The sequence below is a fragment of the Phalangium opilio genome, unplaced genomic scaffold (genome assembly GCF_054372755.1).
Source record: "Phalangium opilio isolate 3A_F unplaced genomic scaffold, DU_Popi_V2 ptg000060l_1, whole genome shotgun sequence".
NCBI classification, from domain to species: domain Eukaryota; kingdom Metazoa; phylum Arthropoda; class Arachnida; order Opiliones; family Phalangiidae; genus Phalangium; species Phalangium opilio.
Genome location: NW_028324177.1, coordinates 1,637,810 through 1,658,102, shown reverse-complemented (window position 1 = coordinate 1,658,102; position 20,293 = coordinate 1,637,810). Strand labels below are relative to the sequence as shown.

Here is a 20,293-nt window from a genome sequence, read left to right as displayed (position 1 = left end):
TCGTTGAAGCAGAACTTTGAATGACAACAAACAAGTTCAGCCTTGCTTAAGACGCCTTCAAACTTATGCATATTTTAACCTATCAGATTTGTCCGAAGACTGTCCAGCTTTCGACGTATTGTCCTTGACTTCTCCATTTATAGTTCTGTTCATATTCTCCGATTCATGGTCAAAAATTTCAAATTCTGCACCATCGGGAGCAATAAATGAGTCCTGTGATGTTAAAATTGCGTTAACAACATTTCTATAGCTGGAACCACGAATGAATAAACTTCTTCTTGGAATCTTTAATGTGGTCATTTCTAGGTCTCTTCAAATAGATATATGTATGGAGTAAATGACAGGTTGAAGATTTCAAGAAGCACTTTATAAATTCCTGCTGGCATGCTTTGGTTTTGAAATATAGTTCAGATTAAATGTTACGCAAGCATCTTCATTCGTAGCGTCAACGGTATCAAACCTTTCCTCATTAAATGAACTTGAGTAATTTGAAGATGTTTTGGGTTTAAACATATCCCAGGATTTTTCCAACTCTAGTCATGTGGCATAAACATACTCCCTTCTTGCTATGACATCACGAATAAACAACATTTGCTGAAAAAAGCTCCATTTCACAGAAGAAAACGCCTTTTCTTCATCATAACCATCTCCACTTTTTGTAATGGTGACACTATGAAAAATATTCCTGAAATTGTCGACTAAAGTTTTCCACAATCGCTTGCATTCTTCCTCTGTAATATTTCAAAGATATTTATGTACCTTGTATTCATAACTTCAAAAGCCAACCAGATGTTATATCAAAATAATTCAAATACGTATGTTATTTAAACCAGCAACATCACATGCATTGCTGAGAAGTTTTATGCTTACATTCGAAAGCCGAGGCTTAGAACTATGAGTTTTTCGGCACTTCGGGAGTCGGGACTCCTCGCATTTTAATGCAAAGTAATTACGTTGAGTCATGTAAATATAAACTTGTTTTACATATTTTGCTATCAATTTTAGGTGATATTTAATTTTGTTCTTAGTTTTTAATTGACAAATTAAGGCCACCTCATTCCACGCTTCGTCAACTTTATTCTTTTCCTTGTTTGCATCAAGGCCTCGGTTCCAAATACATTCGTTTTGGCGAACCGCTTCGATATGTTTCTCTTTCTATTCAGCTATTAATTTTCGTTTTTCAAGTCTCGCATCCTTCAAGGCTTTACCAGCCATAATATAAGTATACAATAAACTTTTGACACTTTTCTAGTTCTAAATTTTATTTTCCTAAAAAAACCGTCGATCCCGAAAAAAAAATCCGTACCACGGTGACAGGCTGCTGAGCTCTTTTTTTCGATCTCTTTCCAACCCCAACTGCTGATTGGTTGCAGGAAGATCACGGGGCTGTGACGTCAAGCTGATAAAGTTAACTCAAGAGAAAATATCTATCTCGATCTGATACGAGCGTATTCTCAATATCCGCTAAATCTTCGTAAAAATACGCTACGCTCGATGTTTAAAATAGTTCATGAAATAAGCGTAGATGTTAGCGTTAACGGATTTTTAGGTTACGTTTACGCTAAAGCTGATTTTTTTCCGCTACACGCCACCATGAAAATGCAGCTTTAGAACCCTAGCTTATACTGAACTCCAAAACTGTCCTAGTGCCACGACCTTTGAACTATCAAGGCGGCCACATTCAACAGTCCCCATAACGATTGCAACATCCATGGAATAGGGTGCGCTGCCTTTGCGCGTACATTACACCAAAGGCGCATAGATATCCAGAAAGTGAGGAAAATTAACCCTTTAATGCCTTTTGCAACGGTATTAGTGTAAAATTAGAAGCAAAACCGGGACACAAAGAGGTGTTTGGTGAGCCTCATTTTCAACTAACAATTGAATCAGAGATAGATTAGCTCATCGTTAATGTCACGTAGGGATATTAGGTAATACTATTGAAAAAGAGGCTGCTCAACTAAGCTTAATGGTTGTTTTTCTTTAGCGCTTTTTCGGTTAAATCTTTGTGGAATCCTCCAGTTTCTTTAAGTTGAATTATTATATTGTTTCCAAGACTTTGTTATTGTTTTTATTGAAAAGCCTCGAAAGAAAACAGTAGAAGCCGAAAAACAAACTACTCAATATAATTTCTACGCTAAAGTTGGCCACAATGTTGGTTTACAAACAACAATGAATTTGAAATTCTCCAAATATTCATTCTGTGGAAGAAGATTCTGAAGCTAATTTATCTAATTCTGATGAGGATAGGCCTAGTTAGTCCATACTAAAGCCTCCTCAAAACAAAGCTAAAATTAGAACTAATCGGTCGATGGCAGAATTAACTGTAAGATATTTTACAGAGGCTAAAAATCTCAGATCTAATCTCATTGAAAATGACTGCAGCCACGATATAGCTATGCTTTTTAATGTGATAACCTCCTCAACTCTGACGTTTTGTAAAATTTTAACACAGTATTTAGAAAAGCTATAGAAAGAAGAAAATATAAATATAGTACCGAGGAGGTAAACTACACCATACTTAACTTCAAAGATGAAACGGACTCGGCTTTATATAAGCTTGGGGGTGGATGTTTAGGGGAGATTCTATCAAGAATATCAAAATCTAGCATTAATGTAGAATTTGCCATGAAGAAACGGATAGCAGATCATAAGCTTCATAAGGTTGCACTGCTTATTAAAATGAACTCTGTAGAAAAAGGATTTACAGATAAGAGATAATGGGAAAATGATTTATCTCAAAGCAATTTTCTTGGATTCTTACCCTTAATCAAAATAAAGCAGCGTTGATGAATCATGGATCAGAAATGATTAAGAAATGCGCGGCAGACAGGGTTGGCAACTACCTATCCAGTCCGGTTTAAACCACCTGGTTTAATCCGGATTAATCCACCTAAAATATCCGGCTTAATTATGAATGGGGAAAAATCAATTTTGTGCCCTAAAAATAATTAAAATACAACCAGAAACAAGGCAAAAATATATGAAGCGATAACTAAAGATTACTTATTATAAATGATAAAACTAATAGTTATGTTAGCAGTTACTATCCAGCTACAGCTTACACGAACTTAAAGCATAGCGTCGGCTGCGTGGTTCCAGTGGATTCCCTACAAGTTGACTTTCCTTACGAACTCCAGTTTTGACTTGGGAAAGCTAGAGGCATTTGTGGGGGAGATTTATACGTGCATGTATAAATCCCGCCCACTAGCCTTTGCCAAGCCAAACCCGGAGTTTAGAAGGAAAGTCCCCTTGTAAGGGATCCACTGGAGCCGCGCTAGTGTTAGGCTCGTGCACTCAGGAAAGAAATAGATTTCATGAAAACATTTTAGCAGTTAAACTAGAAGACGATTTTGTATTGGAAGCGGGACTAGGGGTCGGGGAGTGCCCCAGAGCTCAAATAAGAGCTAAACAGAAGTACTTTGCCTTCAAAAAAACCTAAAATGACTCGTTTTTAAAAAATCCGGATAAATCCAATATAATCCGGTTTAATCCAATAAAAACCACTGGTCTGGATTTTATTCAAATTATCCGGATTTTTGCCAACCCTGGCGGCAGAATCTTTCACTTTTGTTGAGAGTAAAGAACAAAAGGCTATATTTAATGCTGCTTTACCAGAAGGCTTAAATTGGGAAGAAAAGGAGGTCAACAATTTTTACAAAGAGTGGTGTAGGAAAATGATACATGCCAGAATCCAAGAGTTCATTTCAAGCAGGCTTAAAATAGGTATAGGTGGTGAAACACCCCAAGATCAGCTATACGGGTTTAAGGAAAAAAAAAGTGCCAAAGTCAGATAAAAATCAAAGATCAGCGCAAGTAAAGAGGTTACTTGTCAAAACATTAAGGCCGAAAATATGAAAGAGTCCTCCCACATACCAATTAAAGCGAGAAGGGGCAGAAAGACTGTTCCTAATTCAGTCAGCTCTAATTCACCAAAAGCAAGTTCAAGCAAGAAGAATGCCAAAGAATCAAAATTTAACTTTAAAAGGGCCAGTTCAGCAAGTGGGTCACACAAGACTTTAGTCAGTCAGTCATCTCAGTCACTAGCAATTGCTAGTCAAACCACTAGTCAAGAAAGTTTTCAAAAGCAACCAAAAACCAATTAAAGTGAAAGAATGTAAAATAATTGTTCCTAACCACATTTAACCAAAAGCAACCACAACCATTATTCCAACTGCGATGATTCTTAAAAAAGACAGAACTGTGATAGATTAAAGAGAAAAAACATTTCCTAGCGTCAACAGCTGTGATGAAAAGGAGAGATCCGTCCCTCGTAGCAATAAAATAAAGAAACGTGATTGTGATTTTGTTTATGAATAGAAAAATTAGCCAAGTTTTATTTCTGGGTTTTGTTTTAAAAGGGTAAAAATGAAAAGGGCCCATTTTTATCAGTTCAAGGTCTGATTCACGAATTGCAAGTAGTTGATCTCCGTAATAGTTATTGCCTTGGTGATTTCCTTCAACATTTATTCTTGTCTTCAAAGCTTTTAATGCAGTGTTGAAATTAGTTCCCGTTAGTTTACTAGATGCTGCGTATTTAATCTGCGAGAACAATTTTTTTATAGCGCTTCCAATAAAAGTATCCTGGATAAAGAGAGAAGAAATCTTCAGCTAAGCCTTTTAAATCCCAGGTTTGCCATGATAAAAATATCCCTTGGCGGGGGCTGTTAATGCTCACATCGGGATTTTTTCCAGCACTTCTTTCAGCCATTCTTGAAAATACGAAAAGCCTTCTTCTATCGCAAGAAGACCCTTTGATGTAATGATAGTAATTCGCGGTGCTCCAAGAAAACCATTTTAGAATATTTTGTTGCAAGCTCTAAGCTATTTATAAGTTTCTAATGCGCTTCTGAGTTCCCATTCCGAGCCATTTTTACTATGAGCAAATCCATTCCATACAGCTCACTATGACGTCCTCTTGTTGAAGCACTTTTGAAGGTGCAACATTTAGTCTCGTCCAGGAGTCCCTCGCGATATAGCTTTTCAATAAGAAACGTTCTGATCTGAGCTGTTCATTCTTATCTCGCTCTTCGTCCCTTTTGTAGACATCCTCTACTTGTTTCCAACTTAAAGGTTTCATTTCAAAATGTTAAGGGCAAAGTATACCAAAAATTTAGCTTCTAAAATCCAGTCCAGTGCTTACAGATTTAGAATATTGCAGTCTAACTGATTTTTTTTCCTAAGTTTGGGCATGTTTTTACTACTCTAATATGACAACCATATTTTTGACTAATTAGTTAATTAAATATTGATTAATTAGCAAAGCACCAGTTTCTTAATGTTTTTCCTATGTAGCTCTTATTAAAATGAAGTTACACTGAATTTTATTTTTATATAGAAATATACTCACGATACCTAAGAACGTAAAATAATTTTTAAATGGATTAGTGTAAAATCCAATTAATAAACTAAAATAATTGTTTAAGCCATTATATCAAACTAAAAGCTTTCTATTTCCTGTCCAGGGAACAAACTTTTCAATTTAATTCCAAAATTTATTTTTTTTCCTAGTAGTTCATACCTTTCTTTAAAATAGTTTTTAAAGCCGTAAATACTTAAAATATTTTAAAATTAATTAAAACATTAATCAAAATATTTTCCCGTGTAACTCATTCAAAAAATAGTTAGACAGGAAGGCTTTTTTGCGTTTTATAAAGCAACGATAGGCCTATATCCTTGGATATATTTTGGATGATATAATTTGAAATCTACATTAGTTATTCAATTAAAACCGCTTCGGTCCGCTAAAGTTGCCTAAACCAATAGATGTCAGTTAAGTCGGGATTCCTAAGATTTCAATTGCAGTAGGAACTATTACCCAAAAAAAACTACTATCGATGAGAGTGCATAAAATGCGGTGTAAACGTGTGTCATAGAATTACTTATGGGCAAGCAGCGATGACAGGATAGATAAGGAGGAAAGAAATGAAACAACAAAGGTGGTCACTAGAGTAGCCACAGAAAGTCTGAGAACTCTTTTACTCCTGTAGCCACAGATAACCCCTTGAGATAAGGAACGCATTATAGTATGGTTCAAGCGCACTTGTCCAAACTACATTATTTCCTATGATGTTTAAAATTGTGTATCCGCCCGCCTTAGTTTGTCTATATTGACAAGTGTAGTTGCAACTTGCACACAACTAAACTAAAATCTCACTTCGGATTTCGGAAATATACTCACCACAAAATTTTCCTAATTGAAAAAAACGGACTTATTTTGTATCGTTTCAAATAGTCAAATTCTGGAAATCGTATGCCTATCGTTGTGTATTTAGTTTTTATTTCGCCTACACTTCCTTATGGTGTGATATGCCTGACATAAAGCGTGTTTTTCATTGGTCTTTTTCAATACATTTTTAGATGAACCTTTTTTCAAAAAGTGGGTAGCCCTTAAAAGGGCTTTTTTTAAATCAGGATAAAAAGTTGGCAATTTTTATCTCTTATTCCCGGTTATTCTGAGCTATCGTTTGACGGGCCCTTCTACATTGTCGTAATTTCACTATTTCCATATCAGCTGAGTTATTGGTCACAGGGCTCGAACCCTTGTTTGACGTGAGCGCTTGCACTTTAGTAGGATGTGGTTTAGAACTACGTCCCATTTTTAAGAAAGAAAACAAATTCAAGCAATTGAAATTTCGCGTCCGATATTGAGGTCGACAACTAGAAATAATGATCCCGGACCCAGGTAGTGTAGCTACGTTCCCGCAGAAAGTGAAAGAAAGGGGTAGGTCCACCCTCGATAAAGGGGAGTTTAGGAGTTAGGTAAAGTTAATGTGCCCCTCTCCCCGTTCAAAAAAAAGGTACTAAATGACCGCTACCCCCTAGAACAACAAGCACACCTCCCCCTTCTCCTGAATAAGACCCCTCTTTATAGACGCTTTGTGGCAGGTCTCTAATACTAAACTGAAAAGCTATGGCGACAGGAAAACGGTGATTGTAATCACAGAGTAAGGCAAAACGTGTCTTCAACGCCCCCCCTTGTGTATTTAGTCTTCTCGATAATACCACTGGAAGTATCATAAGTTCATAAGATATGTTCCATAAGTTTGTCACTGGTTACCGAGAGCTTGCCATGAAGTAATGGTTGGTGAAACGTCATAGATTTGCAAGCTTAGTACAGACTAAATAGGAAGATGGACTGCAAAACCGCGGTAGTTATTCTCGCTTGTCGATGTTGAACTAGCTCTAAGTAAGGCTCTAGCATTACAAAGTATCTGTAATGTCATACTTCTTTAACATATCTTATAAACTTATAGTCTTATAGTTGAAGCAACGTTTCCCCAGAGTATGACGAGAAAAGATTTTTCTAGTATTTGATTACAGCCTCAGGATGAGTTCATAGATTTTTATCTATTGGACTCCTTATCCTATTGTAAAACCTTTCTCTGAATTCCCTGCCCAATTAACTTTCTTTGAAATTGAGGGGTTCCATTGACAGTTTTCAACTGGTGACTAGAAATTATGGAACCGTTATTGGTAGTAAAATTAGGAGTAAAACCTCTAAAATCAATTGATATCCTACTATGCATTTCAAAATCGGTACTGAATTTCTGCGCCATCTACGTTCGTAAAATCAAACTAAGCCTTGGGTGTCTTGGCCATTAAGGTCCATCTTCCCTTGACACGTAAAGTTGGCCAATCACATTTGTCTGACTGAAAGCGTTCAAAAGGATATTTTATGTGTATCAGACCTTTCGGTAAAGTCAGACTGGCATTATTAAGCTTGTCGGGATTCACCCCAGGGCAAAATACATGACCTGCGCGATCTGAGATAATATTTAGCTTAGCCATTAAAATTTCGCTGTCTATCAGACCATCAAGGTTTAGAATAGTAAAGGTTTTTGGGTTCTTGACTAAAACAACCAAGCTGCAATTGCCATTCACTCGCACAACCAAATTAATCGGCTGTTCACAAAACCCATGATCTTGATTTAAAGTCCCCAGAACACCTTTTCTTGATATAGACAACAAAGAGGATCCAGAATATTCTTCTTTAATCTACAATGCAAAGTTTAATTAACGACTTTCTTGCGGTTCAATATCGTATTCCTGGAATTATTAAATGAACGCTTACCTCGTAAAGTAGTTCGTCAAATTCTTTTTCCAGCGTTCTGATGATACTATCAAATACCTCAGTTTAAAAAGGTTTCCATCTGGGTACTGGCATACTTTAAATCCGGTTTAATTACCTTACTAATATTTTTCTTATGCTTAGAAACAGCAATAGGTTCGAAATGGCATTGGGTTAATAAACAATGTTTCTTCAATGGCTTAACAGAATATTTTCCAGATGCTTTCTTTTTATCAACAATTTTTTTGATATTACATGTCGTCGCTTTATCTTTAGTGGTAACTTTACTACCCAAATAAAAATTACACAGCGTAATCGCGTTTTTAGTTTAAAAAATTAAGTAGCCCAATTTTTTAGGACTGTGGAACAAACCTAACTAATGGAGGCGGCCATTTTCACTCACAAAATTATTTTTGATTTATACCGTCTGAGGGCGCTCTTATAAAACCGCGAAATTCAGAAACGTCACACACTCAATGGAAAATTAAGGGGGGTGAGGAATGGGCAATGGGCATTCGCCCTTAATGAAAGAGCAATTGGTGCTTGATAACTTCGGTTCATTTAATTCTGGTTTTACCATTAACTTTTTTATCTGTTAAAACTTCCCATTTTTCTGCAATATTTGTAAAAAATCTTTCAGTTTCTTTCTCTTCGTTTTGGTCCGTTTGTAGAATTTATCATACTTAGTATTTTTGAACTAATTGGTTGAAAATGATGCTCAATAATCTTCTCCGCTGACGGTGCTATATTTTTCAGTCAATTAAGTTCAAAAATCTACTGCAATGTTTTTGTAAATTATTAAATTTTTTTCTTATTCTAGAGGGCCGGTAGGCCCTTATTCCCGGGATACACGGATTAGCCATAAAACAGTGATGGTGGTTAATATTCTACGCCAGTTGTTCTTACCTCTCCGAGTAACGTATGTCACGGAGAGGTTCTAATTTCGACGTGTCTGTCTGTTGTTATTGACTTGCACTCCAGGGGACCGCGTTCGCAGTTTTCAAATCGGAGCAAAGATTTCCCAAATTCTGGACCGGAAATTTGGAAAATTGTATTCAACTTACAATGCCTATGACTCCATTGTCTGTCTAACACCCCTATCATCCGGTCTTTTATCCATTCCACATGGACACCAGTCTGTACTTACTGGCTTCTAAACACCACCATCATCTGGTCTTTTGTCCATCCCACATGGACACCAGTCTGTACTTACTGGCATCTAAAAACCACCATCATCTGGTCTTTTGTCCATCCCACATGGACACCACCCCAGTAGCATTGGGTGTCCATTTTATGGTCGGATCCTAGTCAGACTAGTCGGTATGCAGTCGAGGTCGGCTGTTGGTCAGAACGACCCTCGGTACCGACTATGACGTCTACCTTAAGAGTCGGGTAATAGTCGGCCAAATAGTCCTGCAGTCGGCGTCGGGTGAGTGACAGAAAAAGCTCCTTTGCCGACTGCAGGCCATGGACTAAGCAGCGTGGTAGTAATAATTAGTCCATGATTGAAGTGAAGCGTTTTTAAAAAGATATATATATATGTTCATGAAGGAGAATGGACTAATCAGAATTATATATTTGGTTAATTCCTGCGTTTTATACAAAAACACTCACTTTCTTACAGGTGAAATGTTAAAAGACGTATTACTCATATGCTCAAATTATTTAAATTTTAATTTTAGGGCATATTTTTTTCATGTAACAAAGCAACCCACTTCAATTGTATTAATTATCCACAGCGAGGAATGTTAATACTCTATGTTCCATCCACTTTAAAAATGTGTAAAATATTTCTTTGTTTTAAAAAAATATGAAAAAAAACACAGCTATTAAAAGTTTATGCCCTGTGCATTTTTTAAATAATATTTAAGGAATTTATTTAGTAAAAAACGGGGCCTCTGTATGCTCCATTTACCCACCTGGGGGCCGGAACGCCCCTTTATCGCGTGGTCTGTGAGGACCCACGAGGACTGTTTTTTTTATTTCTTCTTCGGTCGCCATCGGTGTTAGGGACGTTCGGTTCGCGCTTTGAGTTACTTTATCGCCATTTTCTACCTGAACTACCACAAAGAAAAAGGACCTGGGCAAAACTACCAAAATGAATTCACCTTCAATTAAGGTAAGTTTAGTTTTCTAATAAACCTATTTTGTATTTATTTCAATTAATTAAGAACGTTCGCAATTTTTCTTCTATATAAAAATAACGTAAATTAATAAGTAATTCGCAATTTAAAAAAGATTATTTTAAGATATTTTTCTCAAATCCAAGGCTGTGAGTTAAAACATAGTTTTAAGGATTATATGGCGTGGGCGTATGTTGGGAAGATTTACATAAAATTCGAAATTTCCTTGTTAATAAAGTTTATGCCAGCCATTAAAGGGTCTCTAAAAAAATCGGCGGACCGTTGGATTTTTTTTTTGAAAACGTCGTTATTGACGTCACAATCCCCGGGTGTGAGCAAAACGAAAGTCTTTCCTTCTAGCAAACGCAGCGGGGGTCTCGGACTCTCGCGGGTCAGAACTGGGGAAACGCCGAAGCAAAGCGGCACTCAACCAATCACAAGAGAGGGGAGGATGGGTCGGGTGAGTTTTAAAAAAAAAATTCAATGGTCCACCGACCTCTTTACAGTCCCTTCGTAAACCATGGATAAAGGATACGCTTGAGGATATTGGTTCTCACGCTTAGAGGATAAGAAACTCCTTATCTCCTACGGCAGGTTATTCTATATATAGTCTGTTACAACATCGGTTGTCAGCACGCTCAAAGCTAGGTCTCTATGATGGAGCGTCTTAGCGGTAATCTAACGCTTAACTTTGTGCGTGCTGAAAGCTCACGAACAAAATGCTGATTTTTCGGCATTTAAAATTCAATACCGAAAATCAATTTTATCTAAGTCTCTTGTCAGCGCGTCCATTTTAACGCTAAGTCGCTCCAACATAGAGACCTAGTGTTTCCATTCCTGATAACCGAAGCTGGAACAGAGTATATATCGAATGAACCGCCGTCGGAGATAGGGAGTTGCATATCCTCTAACTTTGAAAACAAAACTTCGCCATTCGTATCCTATATCTATGATATACCTTGGATAAAGAATGCGCGTGAGGAAATTTGTTTTCACTCTACAGGATAGGCAACTCCCTATCTCGGGCGATAGCTTATTCTGTATATACTCTGTTACAACATCGGTTGTCAGCACGCGCAAAGCTAGGTCTCTATGTAACCTAGCTTTGCGCGTGCTGACAAGAGACGAAAAAATTTAGAATTTTCAGGATTAAAAATATCCGCGAATTTTTGGATTTAAATTGAAATACGTGTAGTAGGCTGTAGGCAATTTAGCACGTATTTGAAACTAAAGCCTAGAGGTCCGTACACTCGAGCTAAAAAACTCGCGGATATTTTAAATCCTGAAATTTTTCGTCTCTTGTCAGCACGCACAAAGGTTGGTTAGAGAGAGACCTAGCTTTGCGTGTGCTGACAACCGATTCTGTAACAGAGTATAGGTATACAGAATAAGCTATCGTTCGAGATATTGAGTTGCCTATCCCGTAGTGTGAAAAAAAATTAATCAAGCGCATTCTTTATCAATGATCTGACGTTAAACGAGAAGGGCAACATCCGGTTTTTAAGTCTGACCAATCCACCTTATTCCCTATCGCCAGAAGTACGGCTTATCTAGGGAGGAAGAAAGGGGAAGAAATTCGCCTGTCGTCTGCTACAGTACACATATTTGGCCTTTGTAGCAGACGACAGATCAATTTCTTCCCGTTACTCCACTCTACGAATCCCGAGATAAGCTTAACTTCCTACGATTGAGAAGGAGGAGTGAGGTTAAGGAGTTTGCATCTCAGACCCTTTTTTCAGGACTGGTCAAACATTTCTGTTATTCCCAACCCATGCCCCAAGTTACTCTCTCTGAAGTAGAGTGCAAATAATGTAAACAAATAAAATGGCCGATATTGGTAGTTATGTTTGAAAGTTTAAGCCTGGGCGTGTATGCTAGAATTGTTACAAAAGATTCACTGAGCCTAGCTCTATAATGAGTTATATTTTATCTAATTTAGCATATAGGGGACAATTACCAGATCCATTTTATGTTATGATTTGGTTAGAGTTAGGTAAGCTAAGATTAGTGTAAGGGTTTAGTGAGAGTTTGGTTTACGTTAAGTTTAGGGTAGGCTCTGCTCTGGTTTGGTTTAAAGGGTCTGTAAAGAACTGGTGAATCTCTTGGATTTCCATTTTTTTCGAATGTCGTTAATGACGTCACAACCCCCCCCCTCCGCGGAGATAAGCGATATGAAAGTCTTTCCTTCCTTCCGAGAAAATAGTGTTAAGGCATTTTCCTATTTTAGTGTTATTTTAAGCAAACGAGCTATATTGTCTTGGTAATTCGATCGTAGCACCGCTCCCTGCCACTATTACTAGTATTCCTTTTTTTTTTTGAAGAGTACAAGCTATTTCATCCTCTCTTGGTAAATTTCTTAGCTAGAGTGGGGTTTAATTATGTAGTTGGTAGAACATTTCGTGCACGATGCGAACGTTCGGCAATGTTGTAAAAATTCTGATGCTTATCATTATCAAAACAGGACTGAACATGTATTCAATTCCAAAGGCCGTATCTTCAAGGCAACGAAATAGAGTAAACAAACAACTGTATGAGCAACTGCTTTATAATGAAAACTGCAATTCTGGCTTGTCAAAAGAGGCTGAGAATGATAGAAACATTGAAATTGATGAGGCTAATTATACTGTTGATAGAGATTATGAGATAGTGTATAGTGACACAGAAATATCAGAAGAATTAGAACTCGATAATAATTATTATGAAGGGATAGAATCTGAATTAGATGAAGTTAATTTTGAAAGCAATGATACAGATTCAGAAACTGGCGAAATACACGATGGTAGTAGGCAGTCGGGAAATTTTCAAACGGATTTGGCTATTTGGGCTTTAAAAAATCGTATTACCCATGTTGCCCTGAATGATTTAATGGCTTTGTTACGTAGAAATGGTTTTGAAGTACCCAAGGACAGTCGAACAATTTTAAAGACTAAAAGTTCGGTGTCAAAAATAAAAATTTTAGGATCAGGAGAATATGTATATTTCGGTATAAGAAATGGCCTTGCAAAATTTCTCATGAGCAATTATCCTTATGAACCAGATATATCTTTAGCAGTGAATATTGATGGAGTTCCTATATCAAAAAGTGGGAATAGAGACTTTTGGCCAATTTTGGTTTCCGTTTTTAATTTCGCTGACGGGCTTGTAGGGAAGCCATTTATGGTAGCCTTATTTTGCGGGCAAACAAAACCGTGTCCTTTGAAAGATTACCTTGGGGACTTTATAAAAGAGCTTAAAAATTTAGAAATGAACGGCTTTCCTCTTGGTGGAAAAGTATACACAGTTAATTTGAAAGGTCCCTTTATTCTAGACACTCCTGCAAATTCATTCATTAAGTGCACCAAAGGACACACAGGGTATAGTTCGTGTGACAAATGCGTTATTGAAGGAGAGCATAGGGAAAATCGCATGGTGTTTATAGGAAGTGATTCTGAAATGCGTACTGACAAGTCTTTTGTTGACAAGTTGGATGATGATCATCACTCAGTTGGAGAACACAGTCCTTTGGTGGAACTAAATATTGGAATGGTTAGCCAGTTCCCCTATGATTATTTACATCTTGTGTGTTTAGGAGTTATGCGTAGGCTAGCCTATTTTTGGATAAGACAAGGGCCTTTGTGTATCCGTTTGGGTCAAAAAAACATATCTACAATATCAGAAAAGCTAAAAAGTGCCATTTTTCATATCCCGAGTGAATTTGCGCGTAAGCCCAGAGCTCTTAAACACATTGACAAATGGAAAGGAACTGAATTAAGACAGTTTTTACTTTATACCAGCCCAGTTGTGTTGATTGCGGTTCTTGGAGTGAATGTTCTTAAGCATTTTAGACTGTTTCATTGCGCCATTTACATTTTATCGAGTCGAAAATTCTGCAAAACACATTGTACTTATGCTTCTCAACTTATCAAGATGATTGTGGAAGAATTACCCAAACTATATGGAGAGAAATTCGTAGTTAGGAATGTCCATAGCTTATTGCACTTATATTTAGACGTTTTAAAATACGGAGCTCTTGACGGGTTTAGTGCACTTTCATTTGAAAACGAACTTCATTTTATCAAAAGAGAATTGAGGACTCCTAATAAACCCCTGCAACAGATTTGCAAAAGATTGAGCGAGAAAGATAATTTTGACTTAACTTCGCTTTTAAGAAAAACTGAAATACAGTTTATTAGCCCGCACGACTTCGACTACAGTTCAAGTAACTGCAGAAATCTACCCAAAAATGGCAAATCATTCAAAAAAATAAAAACAGATAGATTTGTAATTTCGATCTCTCCTAGTGATTCTTGTTTCTTTCTAAAAAATGGAGATTACGTTAGGATCATAAATATTTTTAAAGATGAGAACGATGAAGTTTTATTTTTTGGCCGTGCATATAAATCCTTTAGGGATTTGTTTGACTATCCCCTTAAATCAACGCAGCTTGGAATAGTGAGAGCTTCTGAACTAGTTACAAATGTTAGCGTTTTCCCGTTATCATTTATTAGCCAAAAGTGTGTTGCACTTCCATATAAAGGTGAAATGGCTGTCATTCCGATGTTACATTAAATTTTAGGTAAAAATTGTTTTCGGCTAGATTTTGTGAAGAATGACATAATACCTCGCCGTAACTAAACCTAATAATTGTGCTTTATTCCTGACTCGCAGAAATATGCTGTTGTGTTTTTCATTGATGATAATACAATAAAAGTTGTTCTTTCCATCTGGTTGCGAGAAAATGGAAAAAAATGCTTTATGCCTAGCAAGGGAGGACCGTCTTTCTTTTCCAAAGCTATGAAAAATTCATTATCAGCTGATAATACTTGGCCACAATATGACTGTGAACTACTTCTGTCAACAAGTTAGTAGTTGGATTTTATATTATGCTATGGAGGATGTAATTTTTGGTTTTTGTTTTTAAACTTCAGATGATTATGAAAAAGCGCAAGATAAAGCTAAAAGATCGAGTGATGATTCTGAAGTTTATAGAAGCACGGATAATGAAGAAGCTAATAAAAAACGTAGAGCCAAAAAAGCAGTTATCGAGTATCCACATGACGAATATGAAACCATAACTAAAGAAAAACCTTTGAAAACAAATAAAATAGGAAAAAATAAACCTCAGTATGAACCACCAGCTGCACCTCTCTTTCCTGTTCTTGTACTTAATGGTTTGCTCTTAAAATGTGTATATAGTAGAGTAATATAATTTCAAATCTAATTATGAACACGTTTTTAGATGATAATTCCGTTGAAGCTGAAGGTGAAAATGCAAAGCTAATTGAGTCACAACATAATGATCACGTTGAAGAAATTTCGAGAACGAACGGTAATAGAATAAGGTGTTTTTAAAAGGCATTTGAATAAAATATATTAATTTTTAACAATTATTTCAGCTGAAAATGATATCTTTGAGAGATCTCCTTTAATTGAAGGATCGAATTCATTGGATGACAGAGCGCTAGGTGATCCATCTACCGGAGAAAATGTTTATGGGGTTGACAACGGTGCACATGATACTAACACTGAGGTTCTATCAAATGGTAAAAATGGTGAGCTTGTAAAACGTTTTTGAATATACTTTACCCCGGGGCTTTGACAAATTAAAATTTAATATTTTTCGGGCGAGTGAGGTTTGTTAACACCCTTAAAAAAAACCTTGGAAGAGCATCAAAATTTATTTTTTTTTGTTGCATTTCCATAATTTTCCAGGCAAACCTACCTCAATAAAAATCGCTAAACATGGAGTGCAGTCTGCTTCCCCATCACGGAAGTCAATTGTTACAAATCATAAAAGAAAACGACATGAATATAGTAGTCTCTGCGAGTCCAGAACAAACAAAGACTATAATGGAATACCAAAGCGTGGCGGGACTACCTCAAAAACTGAGAAAATAACCTCAAGAAAAAAGGATCAGCAAGAAACTGAAAAGACACCTACAGGTAGCCCAAAAATCAGTGAAAGTGAAACTGAATCTGATTCAAGTAGTTCAAAGCAACGCAAAATTAGTAAGTAACGTTCAGTAAATGGAGGTCGGAAAAACATTTCTATAAATTTAAGGCTGGAAATGCAACCCTCGTGGAATGTTAATATTCTCTAATTCTGTTATCCTCAAAGGTAGAAGTATCGCACGTAGGAGAGAAGTTTCTAGTCTAAGCAGTGATAGTGAAGAGGATGAAGGTAATAGAGTTTGGGTGAATAAATCTTGGCCTCGTGATAGCGGTTCGAGTAGAAGTCTTATGAAAGAAAAACCATCCAATTATAAGAATCAAAATAAATCACCTTCAAATCAGAGTAAACTGATACCTGAAGAAAGTAAGCATAAACAGACTAATTTTTCTATAAATTAGGGAGTAAATGGGGTTTGGACAGAAGAAACCAAAACTTAATTTTCGGACTAAAATAGGGTTCCAGAAAGAAGTTCTTTAGATTTTGAGTGACCTCAAACAGCAAGTTGCTCATATGTCAGCTGTTGTGCGACATATTTCTTCCGTTCTGCTTGAAAAGGAGGAAAATATGAGAGATGTTGAACTTTGTGATATTCAGTTTCCACTGAAAACCCTCGCGCAACTTAGAGATTTGGAGGAGCGAATGATTGATAGGGAATTTAGTGACAAAATTGTAATCTCCTCTATTATAGATAATAATATTAAAACATATAACACAAATAATTTCCTTGACAGATAAGAAAATTATCATCATGGGGTGGAAATAATGTTAAAAATACCACTCGAAGGATATTGTACGAGGTTATACCGAAACCTCTTATTGATAATTTTAATTGGATTGGAGCAAATGGGAAAGAAGCTTTCAGAGAACTGACATTGACCAATGCTATTAAAAGTAAGTTTAATGATTATTTCTATCACTAATGTAAAACAATATTATTAATAATATATTTCCTTCCTGAAAGGCGCCGTAAGGAGACAAGCGAAGCATTCTCAAGCAACTGACTTTGAAATAGAAAAAATAATGAAGGCATTTGTTAAGCACAAAGCTGACCAATAAGGCGGACGAAAACTTCGAGAAAATAAGCAATAAGAAGATAATTTACTCATTGTTTTGAAAATAAAAATTATCAAATCTTTCAAATTTGCCTACTTTTTATTTACAATAACTAATGGGGTAGTGTTGATTGATGGTACAGTTTCATTTCTGCATGTATTGAGCTTGAAGTAAAGCACAAGCTTTATACATCTTAATGATGGTTAATGAAAACACTTAAATTAAAACAGTTTCTATGTATTCGAGGGGAACATTAGGCAGATAAATATTCCTATTGACTTTCCATCATGTATTTCCGCAAGTTAAGAGCAGTAATTGCTGGGTCGCTTTTAGTAAAAAAGGATCATTTACCGACTGCAAACAATGTGATAAATTTACCAATAAAAAAAAGGTCGGTGTCGATAAATTTAGGCTATTTACCGACTGTAAAGTTAGTAATAAAAATGCCAGAGAAAACCCGGTCGGGAGACAAGACAATATACTACGAAATATGTAGTTAAACCACTAGCCTTGAAATGGTCGACTTAGGGCGGCACATGCCATGGAAAGGCCGATAAATCACCATTAAAATTTGTGGTCGAAATAAGGCCGGAAAGTGGTTCTAAAACTTCAAAACGACCAGATGCCGACGAGATTTTAAGTAGATAATTTTCAGTCGGCAAGCAGTAATTTGACCAGAATTTTATATAGAGAAAAAACTGGCATGTGGCTTGGACATGGTAACCGTCGGCCCGACTCTTTCGTTTTTCAGTAGGCCCGACCAAAAATATTTACAGTCGGCCCGACTGTAATTTGCTACTGGGGCAGGTTCGACTCTTGGCAATCTCGGATTAAACACATAAAGATGATTATTAGAGTACAACGTAGGAGAAATTTATAATATTGCAATGCCTCAATAGCATTTTGATCGACCTCTAACGGGCTTGTCGCGCAATGGATTACGCGTCTGCAACGGAGCAGAAGATTCCAGGTTCGAGTCCTGGCGAGCTCGGTATTAACATTTAAAGATGATAATTAGAGTATAACGGAAGGGAAATTTATAATATTGCAATGCTTCAATAGCATCTAGATAAACAGCTAACGGGCTTGTGGCGCAATGGATAACGCGAGCATCTGCCTTCGAAGCAGAAGATTCCAGGTTCGAGTCCTGGCAAGCTCGGTGTTTATTTTAGTGAAAGGTCTTTTATGCGTCATAAAAAATGCATAAATACAATGTTTGGAAAAGTTTTTTATGGTAGAAAGCAAGGGCTTGTAGCGTAATGGATTACGCGTCTGCCTGCGGAGCAGAAGATTCCAGGTTCGAGTCCTGGCGAGCTCGGTATTAACATTTAAAGATTGGAATTAGAGTATAACGGAAGGGAAATTTATAATATTGCAATGCTTCAATAGCATCTAGATAAAAAGCTAACGGGCTTGTGGCGCAATGGATAACGCGTCTGCCTACGGAGCAGAAAATTCCAGGTTCGAGTCCTGGCGAGCTCGGTATTAACATTTAAAGATTGGAATTAGAGTATAACGGAAGGGAAATTTATAATATTGCAATACTTCAATAGCATCTAGATAAACAGCTAACGGGCTTGTGGCGCAATGGATAACGCGAGCATCTGCCTTCGAAGCAGAAGATTCCAGGTTCGAGTCCTGCCAAGCTCGGTGTTTGTTTTAGTAAAAGATCTTTTATGCGTCATTAAAAATGCATAAATACAATGTTTGGAAAAGTTTTTTATATTAGAGAGCATCTTCCAGGTCTCGAACTTCGGACCTTCCTCGTGTTAGGCGGACGTGATAACCACTACACCATAGATACGTAACTACACCATAGATACGTAGTAATTCTGAGTTTTTCAAGAGATCTAGCTTATTTTTATGCCCAATCACCATGGTCAAAACATTATCTACCAGGTCTCGAACCTGGGACCTTCCGCGTGTTAGGCGGACGTGATAACCACTACACCATAGATACGTAACTACACCATAGATACGTAGTAATTCTGAGTTTTTCAAGAGATCTAGCTTATTTTTATGCCCATTCATTATGGTCAAAACATGTATCTACCAGGTCTCGAACCTGGGACCTTCCGCGTGTTAGGCGGAAGTGATAACCACTACACCATCGATACGTAACTACACGTAGATACGTAGTAATTCTGGGTTTTTCAAGAGATCTAGCTTATTTTTATGCCCAATCACGATGGTCAAAACTTGTATCTACCAGGGCTCGAACCTGGGACCTTCCGCGTGTGAAGCGGACGTGATAACCACTACACCATAGATACGTAACTACACTGTAGATACGTAGTAATTCTGGGTTTTTCAAGAGATCTAGCTTATTTTTATGCCCAATCACGATGGTCAAAACTTGTATCTACCAGGGCTCGAACCTGCGACCTTCCGCGTGTGAAGCGGACGTGATAACCACTACACCATAGATACGTAACTACACCATAGATACGTAGTAATTCTGGGTTTTTCAAGAGATCTAGCTTATTTTTATACCCAATCACGATGGTCAAAACTTGTATCTACCAGGGCTCGAACCTGGGACCTTCCGCGTGTGAAGCGGATGTGATAACCACTACACCATAGATACGTAACTACACCGTAGATACGTAGTAATTCTGGGTTTTTCAAGAGATCTAGCTTATTTTTATGCCCAATCACGATGGTCAAAACTTGTATCTACCAGGGCTCGAACCTGGGACCTTCCGCGTGTGAAGCGGACGTGATAACCACTACACCATAGATACGTAACTTCACCATAGATACGTAGTAATTCTGAGTTTTTCAAGAGATCTAGCTTATTTTTATGCCCAATCACTATGGTCAAAACATGTATCTACCAGGTCTCGAACCTGGGACCTTCCGCGTGTTAGGCGGACGTGATAGCCACTACACCATCGATACGTAACTACACGTAGATACGTAGTAATTCTGGGTTTTTCAAGAGATCTAGCTTATTTTTATGCCCAATCACTATGGTCAAAATATGTATCTACCAGGTCTCGAACCTGGGACCTTCGGCGTGTTAGGCGGAAGTGATAACCACTACACCATCGATACGTAACTTCACGTAGATACGTAGTAATTCTGGGTTTTTCAAGAGATCTAGCTTATTTT

At 37.2% G+C, this 20,293-nt stretch overlaps 1 protein-coding gene and 7 non-coding genes across 8 annotated transcripts; 4 read left to right on the top strand and 4 right to left on the bottom strand.

The window, feature by feature from the left end:
• The first annotated feature begins 16,609 nt into the window (after positions 1-16,609).
• LOC149666194 (uncharacterized) lies at positions 16,610-17,473 on the top strand. The gene is made up of 3 exons (XM_089841706.1): positions 16,610-16,795; positions 16,858-17,017; positions 17,088-17,473. Exons 1-3 carry the CDS (start codon positions 16,637-16,639, stop codon positions 17,180-17,182), a joined length of 414 nt encoding a protein of 137 aa, XP_089697832.1. The 5' UTR covers positions 16,610-16,636; the 3' UTR covers positions 17,183-17,473.
• A 788-nt stretch (positions 17,474-18,261) lies between these two features.
• On the top strand, positions 18,262-18,338 carry TRNAR-UCG (transfer RNA arginine (anticodon UCG)). Its single transcript has one exon. It is a non-coding gene; the product is annotated as a tRNA-Arg (tRNA).
• An 86-nt stretch (positions 18,339-18,424) lies between these two features.
• On the top strand, positions 18,425-18,497 carry TRNAR-GCG (transfer RNA arginine (anticodon GCG)). Its single transcript has one exon. It is a non-coding gene; the product is annotated as a tRNA-Arg (tRNA).
• A 91-nt stretch (positions 18,498-18,588) lies between these two features.
• On the top strand, positions 18,589-18,661 carry TRNAR-ACG (transfer RNA arginine (anticodon ACG)). The gene has a single exon. It is a non-coding gene; the product is annotated as a tRNA-Arg (tRNA).
• A 718-nt stretch (positions 18,662-19,379) lies between these two features.
• TRNAV-CAC (transfer RNA valine (anticodon CAC)) lies at positions 19,380-19,452 on the bottom strand. Its single transcript has one exon. It is a non-coding gene; the product is annotated as a tRNA-Val (tRNA).
• Positions 19,453-19,536: 84 nt separating this feature from the next.
• On the bottom strand, positions 19,537-19,609 carry TRNAV-CAC (transfer RNA valine (anticodon CAC)). Its single transcript has one exon. It is a non-coding gene; the product is annotated as a tRNA-Val (tRNA).
• Positions 19,610-19,693: 84 nt separating this feature from the next.
• TRNAV-CAC (transfer RNA valine (anticodon CAC)) lies at positions 19,694-19,766 on the bottom strand. The gene has a single exon. It is a non-coding gene; the product is annotated as a tRNA-Val (tRNA).
• An 84-nt stretch (positions 19,767-19,850) lies between these two features.
• Positions 19,851-19,923, bottom strand: TRNAV-CAC (transfer RNA valine (anticodon CAC)). Its single transcript has one exon. It is a non-coding gene; the product is annotated as a tRNA-Val (tRNA).
• Between the last annotated feature and the right edge of the window lie 370 nt (positions 19,924-20,293).